The 22712-nt window shown below is 37.1% G+C and overlaps 1 protein-coding gene across 1 annotated transcript; it reads left to right on the top strand.

The window, feature by feature from the left end:
* Window positions 1-8361: 8361 nt before the first annotated feature.
* Window positions 8362-8979, top strand: Krtap27-1 (keratin associated protein 27-1). The gene has a single exon (XM_070028784.1). The coding sequence runs from the start codon at window positions 8362-8364 to the stop codon at window positions 8977-8979; it is 618 nt and encodes a 205-aa protein (XP_069884885.1).
* Window positions 8980-22712: the final 13733 nt, after the last annotated feature.

The following is a 22712-nucleotide window of genomic DNA, read 5'->3' as shown; positions in this document are numbered from 1 at the left end:
CGAATTAAGAATGCTTACTGAAATAGTTTCAGTGCTCCATTGCTGGCTTTGTGTTCAGCCTGGCTTTGGCCATCATTCTCAGATCTCAGCCTTCTGAGTAGCTGAGATTATAGATGTGAATTACCAGCGCCCAAATACATCTATTTCGTTCAATCATAGCCCATGACAATATAATCCCTTTTCTTATTCCTTTTAAGTAGACTCCCTAATGAATAAAACTTTTATTTCCTGCCTAATATTAGAATTATACCTACTTACAGTTGTTTAATTATACTTCTGTTTGTTCAATTATAGTTTCTATTTTAATATTTTATTGCAAGTCTTACAATTTTAATCAGTATGACTTAATTGTTTTTCCTCTTGCTGTGGCTTCAACAATGTACATAGCAGACTCTTTCCTAACAGAATTTTATCAGCTGTGAAATCTCAGTAAGAATAAATTAAATAAGCAAATGAGTGGTATGGAAACAGAGTGACAGTCTACAGGATGCAGCATGTCAGTGACATGAAACACGAATTCATCTTTGCTAGTTGAACTTTATTAGATAAGCTAGATGTCATCAACCTTCTTGACATCATTATCAAAATGGAGTGAGCACAATATTTATAGCACATTATCACAAGGGGACAGGAGATGAAAATGCTCAAAGAAATAAATAATTCTGTGTTATGCAAATCTTAAAAATAATGACATTTAAAATGAGCATGCTGAGTTAGGCAAACAAACATATTAGGAAAAGACCATGTGCATAATGACTACAATGGACCCATGCTGCTTTCATATCTAAGCCATAGTGGGCAAAGGGGTAGAAACCATGAACTATAAACTTAGTGGTTCATTTCCCCCAGTTTTGAGTAACATATAAACTATAGATTTTTCTTCCTTCTCCTCTTCTTCCTTCTTTTCTTCCTACCTCCCTCCTTTTCTTTCTTTCCCATTATTTTTCCTCCTTTCTCTACCTTCTCTTCCCCCTTCTTTTCTCTCTCTACCTTCTCTTCCCTTCTCTCATTTCTTCCTTACCTTTTTCAAAAATGTGTGAATCAGAAGCTAGTAAATAACTAAGCTATTATTCTTGAAAGCAAAACTAATTAAATATAGTTTTAGAGAAGAAATGGTATTACTTAGGTTTCCGTTTACTTTTATCTTCTAAAGGATTTATATATTATTAGGAGCAGAGGAAGCTGGGCAGAGACTATTTCCATATTTGACATAGAATTATAGTCTCATATATACTTTTTTGAATTTTCAATTGTATTTATTTAATTTTTTGAAAGTTTTTACTCTCTTTAAGTAGATGTACAAAGGAGTTGCCATTCAACAGGGCAGTTTATGAATACAATGCATCTTGATCAACATCTCCCCTTTAACATTCTCACCCATTATTCTAAACCATCCTCTCCCTCACTTTTCTTAATTTTTAGGTTATATATTGACTGACTTTGCCATTTAACGCAGTAGTTTCTGTGTATCCTACATCTTGATATATGTCATCATTTCAACATTTTCTCCCCCTGCAACTCACCCCTTCCCTTCTTTCCTCAATTCTGTGGTATCTACAATGAATTCTTTCCTGCATTCTCCTCCCTCCCCCACCCCTTACATTTGTCTACCCCTCCCCTTAGCCCCACTCTTCCCCCTAGCAAGAACACATTTCCTGGTATTTAATTTTGCTGGGCTTTGACTCAGTCTTTCTAAAGAACTATACTATTTGAGCTTTCTATAGAGTCTATTATATTACAGTTAATTCATTTTTAACCACTTACACACCATCTATACTTACAGATTTATAATGTACTTATAGATTTATAGGCACATTATAGGCACAAATGAGGGAAACTGTACGGCCTGTGTTTCTTTGGACCTGGTTTACTTCACTTAATATAATTTTTTCATTGCTATAACCCAGCAAATCCAATCTTGGGCATTTATCCAATAGAGCATAAACAAGGGGATACTAGAGTTACTACCAACCACCATGTTGGTTGCAGCATTATTTACCATAACCAAGATATATAATCAGCCCTGATACCCCTCAATGGATGAATGGATCAAGAAAATACGATATATACATATACAATGGAATTCTATTTATCCATTTGTAAGATAATACAAAGACATGAAAAAAAGTTGTCATTTTTACTGAGCCAAGTAAAATCAGAGAACAATAAAATAGGGTTTGTATTTTTGTAAATACAATAAATATATAAACATCATAACACTGACAAAGATAACATTTCATGCCAAAAGTTTATTTTTTATTTTTTAAATTTAATTTAATTTATTTATTTTTTATTGTGAGAATACTGTATAGAGGAGTTACAATTACATGGGCAAGATAATGAGTACATTTCTTATCAAGCATTGTTGCCTCCTCTTTGTTTCCCTTTCCCTCCCTTCCCATACTCTCTCTATCTCCCCCAACCCGATCCTCCCCCGCCCACACTAAAGTTGTGAGGTTTGTTTTTCGATAACGACTTGTGCATCTCATTGTTGCAATGGGTCTACCTGTATCCCTAGTTAAACAATTTTTTTGCCCTTCCCCTCCACAAATTATACCAACATCAAATACAGTGAAAGCAGGGGTTATACCATAGGGAGGGACATACAAAAGGTCAGATAAGTTGATGTTAGAGGAATGAACCCCAAGATAAGTATTCAAGTGTTTTTGTATTTCATGTAATTGTTTCTAACATATTCAAAAGTTTATTTTTATATTCAAATTTTAATTAATTTTAATATTCAAATAAGATTTCTATATTGCTAAATAATGAAAGTCTTTTTTATATTCTGAATGCATTACAATATCTAAAACAATTACCTGGTGCTCTGCCCAGTTCACAGACAGTTAAATTGTAGTGAAATTTAGTGATTCCTCTCAATTTTTTAGGTTGACCAATGTGGTTTGGACTATAGACGTACACATTTTATTTGCTCGCAGGAGTTGCTTGTAAATGTCAAAAGATTATTCATTTTATACTTGAATTCTGCTAGCAGATAAGCCTGTTAACCTTGGTCTCTGATCTGTCCTGTTAAAATTCCATAAGTAACCTTAACAAAGACTATATGAGGCTGGACATGATGGCACATGCCTGCAATTCCAGATACTCGGGCTGCAGAAACAGGAGGAAGACAAGCTGGAAGCTAGCACCAGCCAAGTTCGTAAGATCCAGTCTCAACAACAACACAAATTAATTAATTAATTGGGTAAAGGAAAAGGCTGGGGATCCAATTCAAGTGGCAAAATCAAGGCTTTGATTGCAAAATCTCCTCTTCCCACCCCATACCCAGATTTGATAGTCTTCATGGAAGTGGGGGTTTCATCTCATTGTTGGGAGTGATAGGATGGCATTTAGTGTCCTTTTCAACTCTAAGGTATTAAGCATTTGATAGGGAGGCCTTCTCCTGTGCTATCTGGAGAAGACCCTGAAGGGCTTCTCACCTGAACTCATCTTAGAGGGTCAGCAGGGCTCCTGTGGGAGCTGAGAGAATTCTCAAGATGTCTATGGAGTATATGGAAGTAATGTGGTGAATTATGGGAATCCACAGGGATGGAATTCATGGCTCTTGACTCTTAGTATTCCTTCACCATACAATTTCTTGTGTTTGTGTGTGTGTGTGTGTGTGTGTGTGTGTGTGTGAGAGAGAGAGAGAGACAGACAGAGACAGAGAGAGACAGAGAGACAGAGAGAGAGAAGGCCTGCACCTCATGACTGGAGCTTAAACTCTGGGCTTGTGTGCTATCCCTTACTTTTTCCGCTTAAGGCTGGTGCTCTGTCTATCATTAAGCCATGATTCCACATCTGTCTTTTTCCAGATAATGGAAGGTAAGAGTTTCACAGACTTTTCTGCCATGATTGGCTCTGAACTGGGATCTGCAGATCTTAGCCATCTTAGTAGCTCGTATTATAGGCGTGAGACTGTAATGAGATTGCATGGCTTACCAGCCATACAGTGTTTATGAATGACTTCTTGATTGAGGAAGAGGGAGATTCACTGAAGTCATCTAGCATCTGGAGTAACAATTGGTGAGATGAAACCCAGGCTAAGATTACAGAATAAAGTATTGGCATCCCAAGATCAAATATGAAATCGAAGAATGATCCTATTTTACTTTGTCTTATTTTTATGTGACTGAACCAGAAATCAGGAATCCGGTATACCATATAATAAAATACAAAATGAATAAATGACTCAATCTTACAACTTTCAAGTGCTATCTATGGACACAAGGTATATCTCCATCTTTTAATAGGAGTGATAAATACAACTTAAAATTTATAAAGGATTGGAACAGGAAAAATTACAGACACGAACAGTGTCCTAGACATAAAAAGACATGCAATTTTATTTTTATAATTTTAAATAGTTGTACAAAAGGGGTTTCTTTTATAATTGTGTGGTTTAAACTAATCTCAGATTTAAAATGCTGTAGGAAGTATTCTTGTCTGCATGAAAGCCCTTAATATGACTAGAAATAGTTACTGCTTTTATTTATACATCCTTCAATATGTGACAGTAACCTAGTGTTCTATATCTAATCTTATTTAATCAGATTGAATCAGTGGTTGAACTTTCAATAGTATTCATTTAAAAAATGAAGAAATCAAGGTAGAGAAGGCATAGGCAGCGTTTAAGGTTGCAGTCTGTGGTTGTAGGCCTAGATTTAGAATACAGGTCTTGACAATGCTTATTTATTGTTTTCCCAAGTCAAATATCAATGTTCTGCTCTCTGGTGGTGACATCATGACACTGCGGATGGCAGGCAGATGCTTCCAGACCAGGGAAAAACAGGAAGTAGTTAGACTATTTTGGTAGCAAAGCATTTCTTCATCATATACAATTCAGTAGCTACTTCTTTGCATTTCTCAAGAATATTAAGAGGTAGACTAAGCATAATGATCCAATGTGATGTATCTACAAAGCTAACACTTAGTTTTTAGTAGCCTGCCTAAAAATATTTCTCAGGTCCCTGGTTGCTATGACCTATGTCATTGTATAGTAACAACTCAGGTAACTCCCTCTATAAACCCCGCAACGACTGAAATCTGTGTGTACACCTGCATCCAAATTATAGGTTAAAACACCTATTAATTCAGTAGGTGGAAGTTAAAGCCTCACCTTAGAAAGAAAAGAATTCATGGAACGGCCCTAGATGCCAAATCTAGCATCATCCTCTGACGTTTGGAGATTAGCAGCTGCACACATCTACACCAATTTACTCCACAGTGTGAGGGCAATAGGAAGGCTGTCTACTGGAAACAATTGTATGAGTTCTGATCTGTATGATATCCTGCTTTGCTCACACAATTTGGCCACAGGACTCTGCCTGCCGTGAAAAACAGTGCCCTTTTCTCATTGTAAGAACTTTCTGAAACACTCCTGCATGCAATCAAATACTATTTTAAAATAACTGACTCAGCTTGTACCATGCTAGTAAGTGGTTTTCTTCATAATTTTATTCTTATTACACAGAAGGCAAACTACAAGGTAGGCTTAATTATTTGTGTTCTTTAATCTCAGTACCTTTGCCAGCTCTTAAATGTTTGGCTCAAAACTATAGTCCATCAGACCTTAGGTACAATTTGAATATATTTTCATTTAGTTACTTTCTATCCATTGGTTTGCCAAAATAGAGTGTAGAGATCTCATATGGCACCCAAGCATCTTCTCATTGTTGGGGATACAATAGTGAGAAAAATATGTGAGCTTTTTGTCTTCACTGAACTCAGCATAATAGCTAAGGCACAAAGAAGAAACAAATAACACAATCTTAAGTTCTGTGAATGTGATAGAGCTACTATAAGAGGAGAGATTCAACATGCCCAGGGAACTAGGAAAAGGTCTGTGATTCTGGAGTCTATTGACTTCAGAGCACAAAAATAGAATTGAAATTTGAAACAAGAGGCTGTGGCCAAATGTTACAAGATGTCAAAGGCCAGGTTTGGGGGGTGAAAGAGCTTATTTAATCTAATTATGAGAATCTACTTAATCTTTTAAAGAAGGGCAGTTACAAGCAACAATAGAAATTTCTGTATAAAAAGTATCATAAAATTATTAAATTTGTGATTGTGGGGATTCATGCTGAGAGTCTAATAGGATCTTCAAACACACAAAAATGCTCTTTCAAAACTACTGTGTTACACACGGATGTACCAGTCTAGTTTGTAGCTAGTCAAGGTTGAAGTATTCAGATATGTCCTTTCAAATAAATCTGAACATCCTTTGATGTTCAAATAAGAAGGATGGTATTTCCAGGAGTTATTCAGAGTTTCTTGATGTTCTTGTGTTTCCTCATACCCAATGGAAAACCTAGATACTGTGTTTGCCAAGAGTAAACTAGATCTAGTTCCATGGTGGTGATATAGGGTGGTAATACTCGAGTGTAGCCTGAAGAGAATAACAAGACCCCATCACAACAACAAAAAAATGGAAACATGGAGGAAGAAGATGAAAAGGAGAAGGAGGAGAAGGAGGAGATGGACAAGGAGGAGGAAGAGGAAGTGGAGGAGGAGGAAGAGGAGGAGGAGGAAGAGGAGGAAGAGGAGGAGGAGGAGGAGGAGGAGGAGGAGGAGGAGGAGGAGGAGGAGGAGGAGGAGGAGGAAGAGAAATATCTGGTTTTGTTTCATTGTCCCAAATTGAGGCAAATAAGTTATAGACTATATTATAGAAATTATGGGGCAGGGGGAGGATGGGAAGGGATGGGAAGGGGAAACAAAGGAGGAGGCTACAATGCTTGATAAGAGATGTACTCATTATCTTGCCCATGTAATTGTAACCCCTCTGTACAGTATTTTCACAATAAAAAAAAGAAATTATGCTAGTAGGTTCGCGGCCATTTGTGTGGAACTACTGGTTTTAGTATGCAATGCCAAAAAAATGTAAGAACTGATTATGAGTCTGCAGAAATAGATAGATAGATAGGTAGACAGACAGACAGACAGACAGACAGACAGACAGACAGACAGAGAAAAGTTTTGAGTACAAAATACACTGAATACAGGTTTTTATATGGGAGAAATATCAATTTTGAGAAAAAACACAAGTAATACTCCACTTTGTATAAAGTGCTATCATAACAAGTGGTTAAAATTCTTTGGAATAGTAATCTCTAGAAACAAGGAAAGGTATGGAAGATGTAGGGTAGACAGAAGTCAGATAACAGAAACCCAAATGGATAGAATAAGTTCTGACGTTTTGTAGTACATTTCAGTAAGTATAGTCTACAATAATTTATGATACACCTTATGATACATTTATAAATATATTTCAATATAATTAGAAGAGACAGTCAAGTTTTCCATGGTGTAGAAACAGCAAATGTTGGAGGAGATAGAAATACTAACTACTCTGATGTCATCATTACACTTTCTATACATGTGTCAATTTATTACACTGTGATAACATGATTATTGATAATTTACTCCATAACTGTGTGCAAATATCTTGTCAGTTTGAAATTATAACCCCTTTGTACAACTACTTAAAGTTGATTTTAAAAAATTATAATGAAAAGACTATTTTATAATATCTTCCCATAGAATATAATGTGATAGACTGCATATTCATTAGCATAACCTTTATAACTTTCATCATTTTCCTTATTTCAGAAGGAATCATGGCTAAATCTTGTTTTAAACATGTGAAAGTGGAGAGAAATAGTAAAAACTCTCCCATTTTCCCTTAAAAAATGGATTGGTAAGTCAGAAGCAGCAGCAATAACTTCTAAATGAGAAAATGAGAAGAGGCTTCACGTAGAATCCTGCAAAGAGTGTAGGAGAATAAAATGCCAGACAGAGAGAAAGGGTGAGAGGGCACTGAGCCTGGTCAGTACTTTGAGTGATCAGCAAGGAGGAACAGCACTGCAGAAACCCCTTCCTCTCCTAATTAACTAGAAGGCCACGATCTGAGGGTATATCCACTTCTCACTGAAAATGTCTTGAGTATCTTATTACTTATATTCTGCCAATCTGGTTTTCTCAGAACTCCAGGGCTGAATACTCAGCCGCTTCCACGTACCGTCCTTATCCACCTATCAGCGTGAAGAGTCATGTAACGACTCACAGTTGACCAGCCTCACCCATATGAGTCATCTCTCTCGTGCTCACTTGAAAGCCATTTTGAAGATGCGCCATGGACTCGCATCTTTGTTAGTAAGCCATCATCTCCCCATATAACGAGACAAAGTGCTAATGAAATGGTACCCTTCAAATTAGTTTAAGCAATGAGCTGCAAAGGAGTCCCGAGGGAAAGCCAACACCCAGCTTGCTGAGTACTATATAATCTCCCAGCAAAGAATTTAATCTTCAAACCTGGCATGGCAAATCCTTTTGGACCACCTCCAATTAAGGGTTTTAGCAACTATGTCTCATTGCTACTGCCACTTGCTCAGAGACTTCAGTAAGGCCCCTTCCCTGTCGGCTATTGTGCATGGCTATCATCCGGTATGTTTTGAAGATGGATTGTTTTTGCCTAGCAGCTGCCATAGTAGAACCTGGCTCTTGGATAACCTTCAAGAAACCCGCAGTCAGACTACCAGTTACCAACTAACCCATTATGAACAGGACCAGAACACAGAAGATTCTTGCGTGCCAAGTTCCTGCTTCTCCAGAGTTGGCCAAACAACGTGCTCCAATTCCAAGGCCAGTGAGAGAACAACCTGTCCATCAGGAAGTTTTCCAGCAGGGGTGGACTGTGCTGCTCAGCCCTGCCAGTCAGGAAACCAGCAACAAATGGGCTTTGTAGCCAAGACCTGCCAACCCGCAACCTACGCAGCCAAGTGCTGTCCAGCAAAGACTCTTGTGTGTAAGGGTTGCCAAACTCTGGAATGTGAGTCCGGCCAAATCCAACTTCAGATCCCTGAAGCCAGTTCCTGTAGCCCTTTGGTCAATGTTGTCCCTGAGGCACAACTCCTGGAATCTTCTAGCACCTATGAACCAACTTGCTGTGTTACAGGTGGTTTGCAAGTACCTAGTAAGTGAAAGGCTTCTTAGGGGATATTTCCAAGTCAGACTGATCATTGGGGTGCTGAGCAACTTTTCTAAATATAAAATAATGTGTGTTCATGAGGGTGTGCACATAAATACTGTTGCTTACTCCGAAGATAAGTTTCTTTTTAGGGGGCTTGGGACTATTCCTCTTAGCAAGCTGGGATTTTATTTTAAAAACAACAACAAACAAAACACATAACTATTTTAGCTTTCTTATACACTGGTCATTATAGAGCATGTTACAGTCAGAGAATAATGACATGTATCCTTGAAAAAACTAGTGGTTATTACCTATGGAAGTATTTGGATTGCACTGCTTAACTAATATGATATCAATACCCAGCTTCCATGTATTATAAGGGTTGAAACAGACCTAGAAGGCTATGTGCAGTTCTGTAAGTTAGGGCCAAGTCTTAACAGATTGCTGTGTGGTTGTCAAGAGCAGCAACAAGAAGTCTCCCCCTGTGCATAGCCATTCACTATTCCAGCCCAAACACACCCAGATGACTATGCAGTGAAATCTTTGGCTTGAAAAAGTGCAATTGAATTTTCAACTTCACCTCCACAGATTTTAGAAAGACAGACTTCAGAGTGCTAACCAGGGGGCTTTCCACAGCCAGCATTAGAACTTTCACTGCTGTTCCTTTCTTTCTTGAGTATTTCTTAAGTGATTTTTGGGTGGGAAAAATATGCTCTTTAAATAAACTTATTTCATTTTGACTTACAAGCTTAATTTGTCAAGTCTTATGTTTTTTATTCAACCACAGAAGTGAGTTTCAGTTTCAGAAGTGAGTGTCAAAGATTTTTAAATTTGAACAAAGATAGTCCTAATAGTGAAGATTAAAAACAACATGGGGGCGGGGGTAACAACGTTGGACAAGAAATGTATTCCTTACCTTATTTATGAAACTGTAACCCCTCTGTACATCCCCTTTACAATAAAATTAAATAAAATTAAAACAACAACATGGTTCCATGGACACATTTTATAGAGGAGATAATTACCCAAAGATGGGGCATAATCAATGTGAAAGTTCCTAAATGTATCGACATAGGTAGTTTGGATATTGGAAAAACATGGTAGGGTATAGGAACATGGGCTTTGCAGAGAGATTTCCTGGTACTGAATCAATATTCTGGGTGGGGACTGTGTGACTCTGAACTTGAGCCACACTCAGAGCTCATTTTCTTAAAGTTTATTTTCATCAATAGCATTTTTTATCTTTGGCCCAGGCCCATTTTTTGCCCCAGATCAAGATCCTCCTATCTCTTCTCCTATGGCTGGGATTACAAGTATGCACAACCACCCCTGGCCTATAATACAAGTTGTTTTTTTTTTGGTTTTTTTTTTGTTTTTGTTTTTTACCACTCTACACCTCTACACCTCAAGCTTGAATTAGTAAAGGTAGGACAATGAGAATCTTAAGATGTTAATAAATTGAATGTACACACAACATTTCTTACATGTTGTATTCAGTAAATTGAATATCTAGTTAAATCCAGCCCAGAAAATCAGTATGCAGGGGGTATTAAAGGGTATGCAATAGAGTTTATAAAGAAACCCCATTGTCTCTGGCAGATTAGGAAAGCTACTTACTCCATATTGCCGATGTTACCTACAGTGTGTTACACTCAGGGAATTACTGAGAAACAGTCAGGCCCTACCTTGTTGAATTAGGCAAGCAAGTAGCTCTGAAGCTACAAAGCTAACAGGACTGATAATTCAGCATTCAGTTTTGTGGGTGTGGTGTTGGGAATGCCATGCTTCGTGTCCAGAAGCGCCCGGATGCAGGTCATTTCTGGGGGCATCTATGAGGGTTTTCTGGATGAAACAATGTAGTTGGACATCATAAAATCTGTCACGGACCTGAATAAATCAAATGGTTGGAAAAGGAGAAATGTGGTACTCTCTCACCTCTAGCCTTCCCACTTGAACTGGAACCCAGAGTGTGTCCTGTTCTTGCTCTGGAAATGAGACCATCAGCAACTCTGGCACCCAGGCTTCATACTTACCCTGCAACCCTATCACCAGTGCTCCTGAGATTCCCAGAAATCTACATCTACTCATCACAGATTGTGAGACTTTTTAAACATTATCTGTAGCCATGTAATTATGGGAAATTTTATGTCTATGTGAAAAAATCAATTCTATTTCTCTGGATAGCTCTGAGTAATAAATTGTTTTCTATAAAGAATGCAAACAGGCTGGGAAGGAGGCTCATTGGTAGAGTGCTTGCCTTGCATGCATGAGGCCCTGAGTTCTATTCCTTAGCACCACATAAGCAGAAAAAGCTGGAAGTGTCGCTGTGGCTCAAGTGGTAGAGCTGAAGAGCTGAGCGACAGCGCCCAGGCCCAGTGTTCAGCCCCCGCCACCCGCCCCGCAAAAAAAAAGAAAATATAAACAGCAATATAAGACAACATGTTGGAAATGATCTGTACAACTGGGGGGGGGTGGGAGGAGGAAAAGTGGGAAAAAAATGAGGGAGGAGGTAAGAAGTTGGACAAGAAATGTATTCACTACCTTACTTATATAACTGTAACCTCTCTGTCCATCAACTTGACAATAAAATTAAAAACTAAAAAAGAGGCTTTATATGTGACTTCTATAAACCACATACACTTGTGCTAGGTAGAAGGGTAGAATTACAGCAGCTGACGGGAAAACCAACATCAACATAAACAAAGAGAAACATAAACTCATGGCAGCTTCTGAGAATTCCAATCCAGATAATCATGCCAACACAGACACAGTTTACTTGCAATGAAGATGGCTGCTAATGAGATTTGAATTGGATTATTTAGGAACAGCTTAATTCTTTTAGACTTCTGTGTATAAAACGTGCCTGCTTCCCATGTGTTCCTTTACTGGGTATAATTTATCAGACAGCACTTATTCCGTGGAAAGTGGCAATGTGTGGTGGCATGTTGCGTGGCCGGGAAGTGCTGGAAGGAAAAGATGACAAAAACAAGTTTGCTTTTTGAAATCTTTCCCCATCATTCTTTTCAGGGTGACTATCACCACGCTCTAAGGAGAGTTACATTTGAATTCTTCATAGAGATGTATTTTATGGCCTGGAGTAGAAAAGACTTTTGATATTTGATGCAGCAGGAGACTTGAGTGGAAAATTTAGTGATAGTAGAAGAGCGAGCATGGGAGTCAGATTGTGAGGAGACTTCGCTTAATTCTGAATCCTATCAATTACTACCTACACACCCCAGGCCAAATTGGCATTTCAGAGATTCAGTGCTTTCACTGTAAAATGGAGAAATTGATACCTGGTATACTACATGGCTGTGACAACTAAATTCTATAATGCCAGTTTAGTGGAGTGTTCAACACGGGGCAAGTGTGCAATACATCCAGGTGTCATTTGCTACTTCATTTGATTGGACTCTAGGGGTTCAAACTCAGTCTATTTTTATCATTGAGTATATGGAATTCGAACTCAGAATTTACTTGCCTAAAGAATACTGTGTGATGAGCCATAGCAGACAAGTTAGTAATTGAGCATTTATTACTTTCCAAACATTTGACCATGTCTTATTTTAAACAGTGTTACTTTCATAATCCCATAGTTTTTCCAGTGAGGATGAAGGTTCGGATAAATTGAGAAATAGAAATGGAGCTATATTAATAGAAATGGAGATATATTTGTTAAAGGTTTATAAAATAGCATTCCTTTTATGCATATTAGTGAGGACAAATATTAACTCTAAATCATATGAACGTGAGCAAGTCTAGGTGAGGTATTCAGGTGATAAGTAGTAGGAATGTTCTACAATACAAAACTTATTTTCTTAATGGTAATATTTCAATGTCTATAGTGCTAGTGTCTACATCATTCATTCACGCATTCATTCTTCTTTTTTGGTAGAGAGCTTTTCCTCCTGTATTCTAGACTGGCCTACAACTTGCTACATAGATCAGATTCATCTTCAACTCATGATCATCTCCTTTAGCATCTAGACGTGTGGAATTTTCCGTATGAATTACTATCTAGTTCCTGTGATCTTTTCTAATTTTAATAAAATTCTTTAAAATTTATTTTCAGCTCAATACAGACGCTTAGGAGATGAGTACTGGACTTTTTAACATTATATGAGAATCATTGACATTTTTCTTCAAGACAGATTAGCTCTTCCTTAGCCTATTTCTTATTTTTTCCCCACTTAATCATTCAGCTTAATTCTTTCAGCCAGAGTATTAGTCCAGGTTCTTCCACTTGGACTCAAAATGATGATTGAAAAAGTAGGAAAGAAACAGTCTACAAAAAACATGAAAATTATACTTCCTTAAGCAATTCATAAGTCACAATTCTCAGTTATCAGAGTTATGACCTTCATAAAGAATAACAGAAATTATAGGAATATAGGTACAAATATAGTAAAAGTCTAAACAACTAGAAAGCAAAACCTTTTTTGTGGTTGCTTAGTTGTAAATAATTTGACTGATTTTTCACATATAACTTCCTCTATCTTCATGGAGACAAGCTTATTAATGAAATAGAGAGCATTGTTTTTGGGAGCCTAAGGCAAAACCAGTGTAATTGCCTTGACTTGCCAAAACCAAAAGATCCCAAGAGTAAATACAGGTAAAGAATAGAGCTAAGAATGCCTCCATCAGAAAGAATGACATTGCCCCATTTGTCAGGAAATGGAAAGACTTGGAAAAGATTATAATAAGTGAATTAAGCCAGGTCCAAAGAAATTTAGGTCCCATGGTTTCCCTTATTTGCAATAACTAGTATATGTATGAGCCAAGCAGAAAAGGTCAGATAAGTTGATGTTAGGGAAATGAACCCTAAGATATGTATTCAAATGTTTTTTTTTTCTTTTAGGTGATTGTTTCTAACACATTTATAAGATTATTTCTTTGTTGCTTTGTATGTCCCTCCCCCATGGTATAACCCCTGCTTTCACTGTATTTGAGGTTGGTATAATTTGTGGAAGGGAAGGAAAAAAAAAACAAATTGTTTAAATAGGGCTACAAGTGGATCCATTGCAACAATGAGATGTACAAGTCATTATGTGGAAAAACGAACTTTACAACGTTGGTGGGGGGATGGGAAAGGATGGGAAGGGGAAACAAAGGAGGAGGCTACAATGCTTGATAAGAAATGTACTCATTATCTTGCCCATGTAATTATAACCCCTCTGTACAGTATTTTCACAATAAAAGAAAGAAAAAAAGAATAGAGCTAAGGTCTATTTTTCCATTACTAGCTATGGTATTGCTTCAAATATGCTCCTGCCAGAGATCAGTGGTTACTAATTGACAAAGACAATGAGAAGAGGAGACAGGTAAAGTCACAGCTGGGATGAGCTCCCCTTCCATACTGTACTGCCTTCTCGCTATTATTTTGCAGGAAGGTGCATGCTTTTTGCTTACATGCACTCTACCCAGTTGAAAAAAAAGTCCCTTTCCTCTATGTACCTTGTAAGACATGAATGGGAGAATTGAATGTTTCTTATTTCTCCCTTGCCATGAATGAAATATTAACCCACTGTATATTAGGAAACACTCCAAATTGAAATTTACATTCTCACCTTTTTGTTTTTTTGGGGGGTATGTTCTCTTCTATTTTTGGTAAGATTTGCTAAGGAGCTGTCAATTTTGTTAATTTTTTCAAAGAGTCAACTCTGTTTTGTTGATTCTTTCTATGTGTTTTTGGGACTCTAGTTCATTTAATTCTGATTTAATTTTAATTATTTGTTTCTGTCTACTGGATTGGGGTTTGGCTTGTTGCTCTTTTCCAAAGGAGCTTCAGGTGCATCCTTAAATTGCTGGTTTGAAATATCTCCAATTTGTTGATGTAGGAACTCAGCACTATAAATTTTCCTCTGAGTACTGCCTTGCTGTGTGCCAGAGGTGCTGGTAATTTCTATGTTCATTTTTGTTAGATATCTTGAACACTGGAATTTCTTTTCTTCTATGACCCATTTGTGGTTCAGCAATATGTTGTTAAGTCTCCATGTGTTACAGAGTTTTCTTTGGTGGATTTTGGTGCGTGTATTCCATTGAGAGAATGCAGGGAATAATTTCAATGTTTCTGAATTTGGACAGATTTGCTTTGTGACCTACCTAAATGATCACAAACAAGGGTATAGGAGAGCTACCAGCGCAACTATGTTCATTGCAGCATTATTCACCATAGCTAAGATATGGAACCAACCCAGATGTTCCTCAGTACATGAATGGATCAAGAACGTGATATACATATATATATATATATACACATATATACATACATATAGATATATGTATGTATATATGTATATATATGTGTGTGTGTGTGTGTGTGTGTGTGTGTGTGTGTGTGTGTGTGTGTGTGTAGTGGAATTCTGTGTCTCCAACAGAAAGAATGATACCGCCCCATTTGTAAGGAAATGGAAGGACTTGGAAAAAATCATATTAAGTGAAGTAAGCCAGACCCAAAGAAACATAGGTCCCATGGTCTCCCTTATTTGTAGTAATTAGTATACATGTAGGATAATCATAATAGAATAGCAGAATAGCTCAATAGCTATGCACATTATGACCATATAAGATGATGCTAAGTGAAATGAACCCCAGTATATGGACTCAAGAGATTTTAATTTGTTGTTGTTCTCAATGTACTACATGATATCTTTTTCCTTCAGGTCCCATAGGTTTATCCCCTGTTGCATTTTGGTATCCTGGGTATCATATATATGTTTATGTTTATCTGAACTAGGGAAGGGAAGGGGAACAACAAAATGGTGAGACAAAGTACAAAGGGGGAACCTATGCAACAGTTATAATCACAAGACAGTATGTTGGAAATGATCTGTATAAAAACTTTACACAGGGGTTGGAGGAGAGAGAAAGAGGGAGGAAAACTAAGGAAGGGGTAACAAGCTAGACAAGAAATGTAATCACTACCTTACTTATGTGTCTGTAACCCCTCTGTACATCACCTTGACAAAATATTAAAAAAATTAAAAAAAGAAATTTACATAAGCCAAATACTTTTCATAGACTTCATTTTTAAATTAGGCTAAAGTAAAGCATGAAATAAATGCAATTAACTTTTAGTCCAAGTGATATTTCACACCACGTTATAATCTACTCTATGCAATGATCAGATTTACAGTAGAACACAGTAAGGTGTGTCATAATTGTAGCTATACTTATCAATAGATTAAAGCTAGAGTATTCAATACTATTGAAAGAAAGATGCCTTTCTGAGAAAACAGATGTAGCAATCAGGGTAGTTTTCATTTTTCATATCTCTAGTAGCTCAGCAGCTTACTTAAACTGGGACTGCTCTCCATCTCATGTCCCTAGGGCTGTGGTAGATGCTGGTTGGTCCCCTGGAGGCTGGTTTAATTTCCTGCCATGAATGACTGTAGAGATCAAAGCATCGATCTTGAGACGAGTTCTAGAGAAACTCCTAATATGAGGCTAGTGCTCTGGGGCCTTGAGGATGCAATTGGAATGCGAGGCAATCAGAAAAAGCCAATATTGTGCACTCTGAGCTACTGAGTTATCCTCACAGGACAAATTTCAGCCCACGCTGTGTTTTGCTCTATGAGACATCAAATCAAAATTAAGTGGCTCCCATGGTTTCCGCAAGGTACACAGCAAAATGCCACTGGCCTATTCACCCACAGAAAAGACCAATTGATCATCTTTGCATGACTCTTTTTTTTCCTGTGGTCTCATTTTTTAATCCCAATTACAATTTCATAGAATCATAATTATGTCAAAATATGTGAGAGATCTTTAATGAGCATCATTTATTTTGTAGTTAAGCAGTACACCTGCTGATATTACTTATGCGAGTATATTCAGCTACCAATCAGCAGCATCAGGATGGAGTTCAAGCCTTCTGACTTATTCCCATGTCCCATTGACTATTGACTACCTCAAAATGTCCTTCATCAAAAGTCATTTTAAAAAATCTTTAAGGAGACTAAGCACAATAATCGTTAATGACCCCCTTGTGTACACTAAAAGCTGAATATAACACATAAAGTCCTTTATTAGATCGTAAATGTGGCCCTATCTTAAATTGATATGCTAGTTATAATAAACATTTATGCATCCACAGAATTTTAAATGTTTTATTTGGTGGTTCTGGGATTTGATCTTAGGGCTTTATTTTTGCCATGCAAGTATTTATTATTTGAGTTAATCATCAGTCCTTTTTGTTCTGGTTAATTTTGAAATAGAGTCTTCCTTTTTTGCCTAGACTGACATGGACTGCGATCCTCCAATGTATGCTTCTCGTAGTAGCTTGGTAGGCGAGCGAGCACCACAGCTCCCACCAATTGTGAGATGGAATCTAGAATACTGTTTTATCTCATGATGTCCTTATTCCACGATACGCCCAATCTCTACCTCCAAAGTAGTGAAGATTACAGGAATGAACCAACAGCACCCAACTGAAATCTCATTTAATTAAGGTTAATTTGTTTCTCTAAATGCAAAGTTCATTGGATAGCAAGTAAGGGTCCCTAGGCTGAGAGATAGAATAGGTATTTTTCTCTGATGATAAATAGCCATGTTCCCTGACGTTTAAATAACGGTGTTTCACTCACCATCATTTTTGAAATAATCAGCATAAAACCTGCACTGATGCCAATAGTCATTGCTAAAACTTTCTGAAAGCTACTGGAGAGAGAGAGGGAGAAATTACACTCAGTATGTGAGGGTAGTTTATCTACAATCTAAACTAAGGTCATCTTGTCTTTTGGTAATTGCTCAGCTGAACACTACAGCTGTCATTTCCCCGGGGGCTATTTATATGCTTCGGCCTTCATCTCTAATAATTCTTTCCTCCAAGTGAGCCTCAGAGGTGCCTTCTGCGAAGCAGTAGCAGCCATGGTAGAGAACACAGCTCCTGAGTGATAGCCAAGAAATCCCAGGGACCCCAGCCACTAGCCAATCAGCAATGTGGTCCACGCAGCCCTTGTGGGTTTTGCTCCGGATGGTTTCTCTTTTGATTGTTCCAACTACCAATGTCCACTCAAAATGCTGGGCTGCCTCTCCTGGGACCTCCAAAGCTCAGAGAGGTCACCTTTGTATTGCATCTTGTGTCTGGCCATGGTTGGGAGTTAGCAGCTCCTGACCCCTAGTGGACTGCCTTTACTTGTCAACAATAGAGCTCCAAAGTCACCAGCGTTTGCTTTGACTTCCATGTCACATACTTTAAGATCTTTTGAGCAATCCTTCATAGTTATCCTAAATAAAATCCCCAATTATTTCTACCTGGCATATTGAGAGGATGGGTTCAAAAAATATCATGAAACTGGCTATATGTCTTTAAAAGAAAAAAAAATCTGACCAACTCATCTATTCCTTTACGACTCAGCTTTTGAGACTCTTTCTTAACTAAACTTTGGTTCACATCTGTTCCTTTTCATTCAGGTTTAATGCCTTCTAAGGCTTTCCGAAGTGTTTTCAATAGAGCAACAGATTTCTTTATCTGATAATAACTTTAATTAATCTTTTCTTGCTACATAAATGACCCATCATCATTTCAATATTACAATGACTACAGTATTGCTCCCCAAAAGCTCTGCGCTGTATTACACACTTGTCAAAACAACAGAGTTATTAAAGTAATGGCAGTGCAGTGCCATAATTTCAACTAGAAAACAGCAGTTTGTGGAAAAGGTCACTGGGAATGGCAAAAAGTCAGATATTTTCACTTATTTGCGTGCTAACAATTTAACTTGTCACAGTTTCTAGAATGTTAGCAGTTGACATGAGACACCTAGGTCAGAGACAAAGACAGTTATTTTCATGATAATAGCTGAAGCTAGAGTGTCAGAATTTGTATCAGTTCCCCAAATTCTGATCATTACTGGGTCAGGTGACACTTCACAGTTAGTGGGTTGTTTTCTGTGACAGATAGCTGAGCTTAGGAAACCTGGATCATGGATACAGTAATGTGCATTGGGACCAGAGAGAGACTGCTAATTTTACTTTCCAAGGCTTTTTGCTGTGTGAACATGATTGACAAGAAAATCCAGAGCAAAATGAATCAGTGAATGTGCTCTAAAGACACACACAGTGCAACAACTTCCCAATGATGGTTTTCCCAACAGTCTTCCGTCTCTACTTCGACGCTGCCATTAGGTTTCATTTGTTCAGTGCTGTGCATGAGCAAACCCCAAAGCCTTAGTGATGTCTGTATTTAATTCAAAATAGTATCAATTTAGGATTTTATTTTTTCTAATGTTAAAGGATCATTTGTTATGCAATCTTATCTAAATACATTTTATTCTCTATAGGAGAATGGTTTCCAACAACCTCTGGAGAAAAGATGTGGGTTTTTTTTTTGTAAAATACTGAAAGGGAGAGTTAAATATTCCCTTTTCCACTTCCATCATGAAAAAGGTGATATGTAAAAACTCTGGTTATCAACACTCAGATATTTCCGAGTATTCCTTCACAAATGAATGTCCTTAAATATAAAAACAAGACCATGTTTTAAAGAAGTGATCCAGAAAAGAAATAGGAAAGTTTTCAACATGAGAAAACTTACAGGGAAAAAAAATATCATTTAAATGAGAAAAATATTATTGTGTTGTCACCAAGGTATGACCAGGCTGAAGAGCCAAATCGCTGAGATGACATCCTTTTAACCAAGAAAGACTGCTTCCCTGGCCCTTAGGAAGTGCTCTAAAATAATGTTTGGGAGGAAGCGAATGTGTTGGCCAACACAGGCTTAACAGAAGGTCGTAAGAGCTATTCCATCTGGCAAGGAAAAGATTGTGAGAGCCAAACTCAGTGAGGGCACCTCTAGATTTGAGTGGGATGTGAGAGTTACTGACAGGTCCTAACACTGATGTCTGGACCTCATGTTCTACTTAAAAAGACTAGAAATTCTACACCCTTAAATGATATTTCCAGTGGCCAATGTCTCCCTGGAGTTCTTTTTACGCCTACAGAATTTAGATGACGAAGAAGCCAGAAGAACTGCTGCTGATATGCCAGGAAATAATGGAACCAATATTGTCTGGGACCTGAAAGGTGAGCTTGGCTTTCTTTCAAGTCTGTAACATAAGTTTGGTAGGAAAACTCAGGATTTTGTTGACAAACCAAGTATTAGACTTTTCACTGAAAAAAGCTCTTAAAGCACAGAAGACAGTGATAGATTTTAGTATGTAAAACTGAGGTCTAAGATTTAAATGTAGATATCTTCATATAATGAACAGATTAGAAACAAGAAAATCTGAGTTAAAAATAAACTCTACCCAACCTTATCAATTATCACTAGCAGCTATCTAACCCTATATATATATTGACCTACATTAAAGCCTTTATTCAAATGTGAGAAATGTTTGAGATAAAGTAATAGAAAATTAAATTATCAGCAGAAAGAAATGCCACAAAGACTTTTCCATTTGAATGAGTACAAAACAATTATTATGATGGGCACTTTGAGAAATATAAACACAGATAAGACTTCATCTTCAACAGAATTAATTACTGCTCAAGCAGAAATAGGTTAAGATTGAATCAAATATAAGGTCTTAAATAGTATACTAAGAGATATTTAAAGTGATAAATAATCCAAATGGAAGATAAATTACTTCTTTCTGGCAGAAATGAAGGTTGTCTTACAGTAATTATGTTTAATCTGGGTATCAGAATACAGAGTAGAATATGGATAAGCAAAGGCCAGGGTAAAAGAGTATACCAAAGAGCTAAGAGGGAAGCATCAATATAATTAAACATTTGTTGTTGATGGCAAATAGAGTAGCTTGGAGTTCCATAAAATCAAATCCGATGAACCCATGCTTAGAAATGTAGGTTGTTACTTAGTCAATAATTTTGACTGAAAAACATAAGTTCGATTCTATTCTGTGGACAATTGGCATATATTTAACATAGCTAGACCAAGTGAGATATAATGTTGGAAAGTTACCATTAACCGCATCTCAGGGAATATGATAGAGATATGGAGACAGCAAGAGTAAAGATACAACAGAGTTAAGACAAAAAGTATAATGCCATATTGGCTATAGGGAAATTGTCATTGATGATCTCTAAGATTAAAAAAATAAAATGTTGGGCAGGGACATACAAATATAACCCCTGCTTTCACTGTATTTGATGTCAGTATAATTTGTGGATGGGAAGGGGAAAAACAAGTCGTTTAAATAAGGAAACAGGTGGACCCATTGCAACAATGAGAAGTACAAGTTGTCATGTCGAAAATGAACTTTACAACTTTGGTGTGGGGGGGGGGAGGATTGGGTAGGGGGGCGGGGGGAGTCTGGGAAGGAATGGGAAGGGGAAACAAAGGAGGAGGCTACAATGCTTGATAAGAAATGTACTCATTATCTTGTCCATGTAATTGTAACCCCTCTGTACAGTATTTTCACAATAAAAAATAAATAAAAATAAAAAAATGAAATGTTGGTGAGAATAGAATCTAGAATTTTTAAAAATGAATGAAAAAAGGAGAAAAACTTTAAGTCATTGGTAAGTTTTGGAAAGACAATATTTTAAGTGTTTTTCTTCATAGATACAATGGTAACTGTCTAAGTCACACGTTTTCTCATGTGAATCCTTAAAAACAGAATTATCTTCCTAGACTTGTAAGGATAAAATGAAATCACTTGTGTTGTTGAGTAGCATACCACAAGATATACCACAGAGTAGACACTGAATGAATCTGGGTTTCACCTTATACCCATGCCTTTCTTCATAGAAAACTTAATGTGCACATAGACATAGACTTGTGTTTATACATGCATACATGCATACGTTGTATGTACCTACATTCTACATTACTGACTAATGACACAGGCATTATGCTCTTGTATTAGAGAAGAACAAACATAAAGGGCATCAACACACACATTTGATAAGCATTCAGCTGACGATGGCTGTGCCCATTACTGATGGTAGTTAGCTGATGCAGCCAGGATTGCACAAGAAGACTCATCTAGTCAAACTGTCAGGTGATGAGCTCCTTAATCCCAGCAGATAAATCCAGATAAATCATCAAAGAACAGTGACCTCTGGCCTAAAATTCTGGGATAGTGTGTCTTACCACAGGCCATAAGCAATATTCCATTTATATTTATCCACTCCCTTGTTGTAAAATAGACGTATATCACCCTACAGAGAAGGCAAGCTTCTACTTCAGATGATCTATATGCCTAGACAGGAGAGACTTCATAATTGTGACCAAAGATTAAAATAGAAGAAAATTTTATGATTTAAGTTGCATTTCTAGCCAAAGGGAAAGGGAGCTAGGCTGAGCAATTACTTTAAACTGCCATCAAAGAACTAGTTATGCCAATATATGATGGCAGTGATGTGTTTAAATCTAACCACAACTATGCATTTTAAAGTTTTTTCCCCAGAAATGTATATTCCCAAATAGCTGATAAATGACTCAAACTGTGGAAAACTCTTCATTTATTCTGATGTTATTATCTACATAAATCAGGTTGCAAACTCCCTTTTGAGACTATATCAGAAGTAATATAGGAAACAAGCTACATCCAATTCTTGATCAGTACTTTTGATCCTACTTTTTAAACAATCATTTTACTTTTCAATCATATTATATAACTCATATCCCAGTCCTAAATCTGGAAAATATCATTTTGTCTGAAAATAATTTAACTGCACTCAGCTTCATTACTTACATTTAAAGGTATCTGACAAAACCCAAGCTTTTGCCTTTGTTTATTTACTGAAATCAGTAACTAAGTACAGAAAGGAAGTCAGT

Source organism: Dipodomys merriami, unplaced genomic scaffold (assembly GCF_024711535.1).
Source record: "Dipodomys merriami isolate MVZ:Mamm:240054 unplaced genomic scaffold, mDipMer1.0.p SCAF_2, whole genome shotgun sequence".
Classification (NCBI taxonomy): Eukaryota; Metazoa; Chordata; class Mammalia; order Rodentia; family Heteromyidae; genus Dipodomys; species Dipodomys merriami.
Note: the sequence above shows the minus strand (reverse complement) of the source record. Positions and strands in the feature narration are given on the sequence as shown.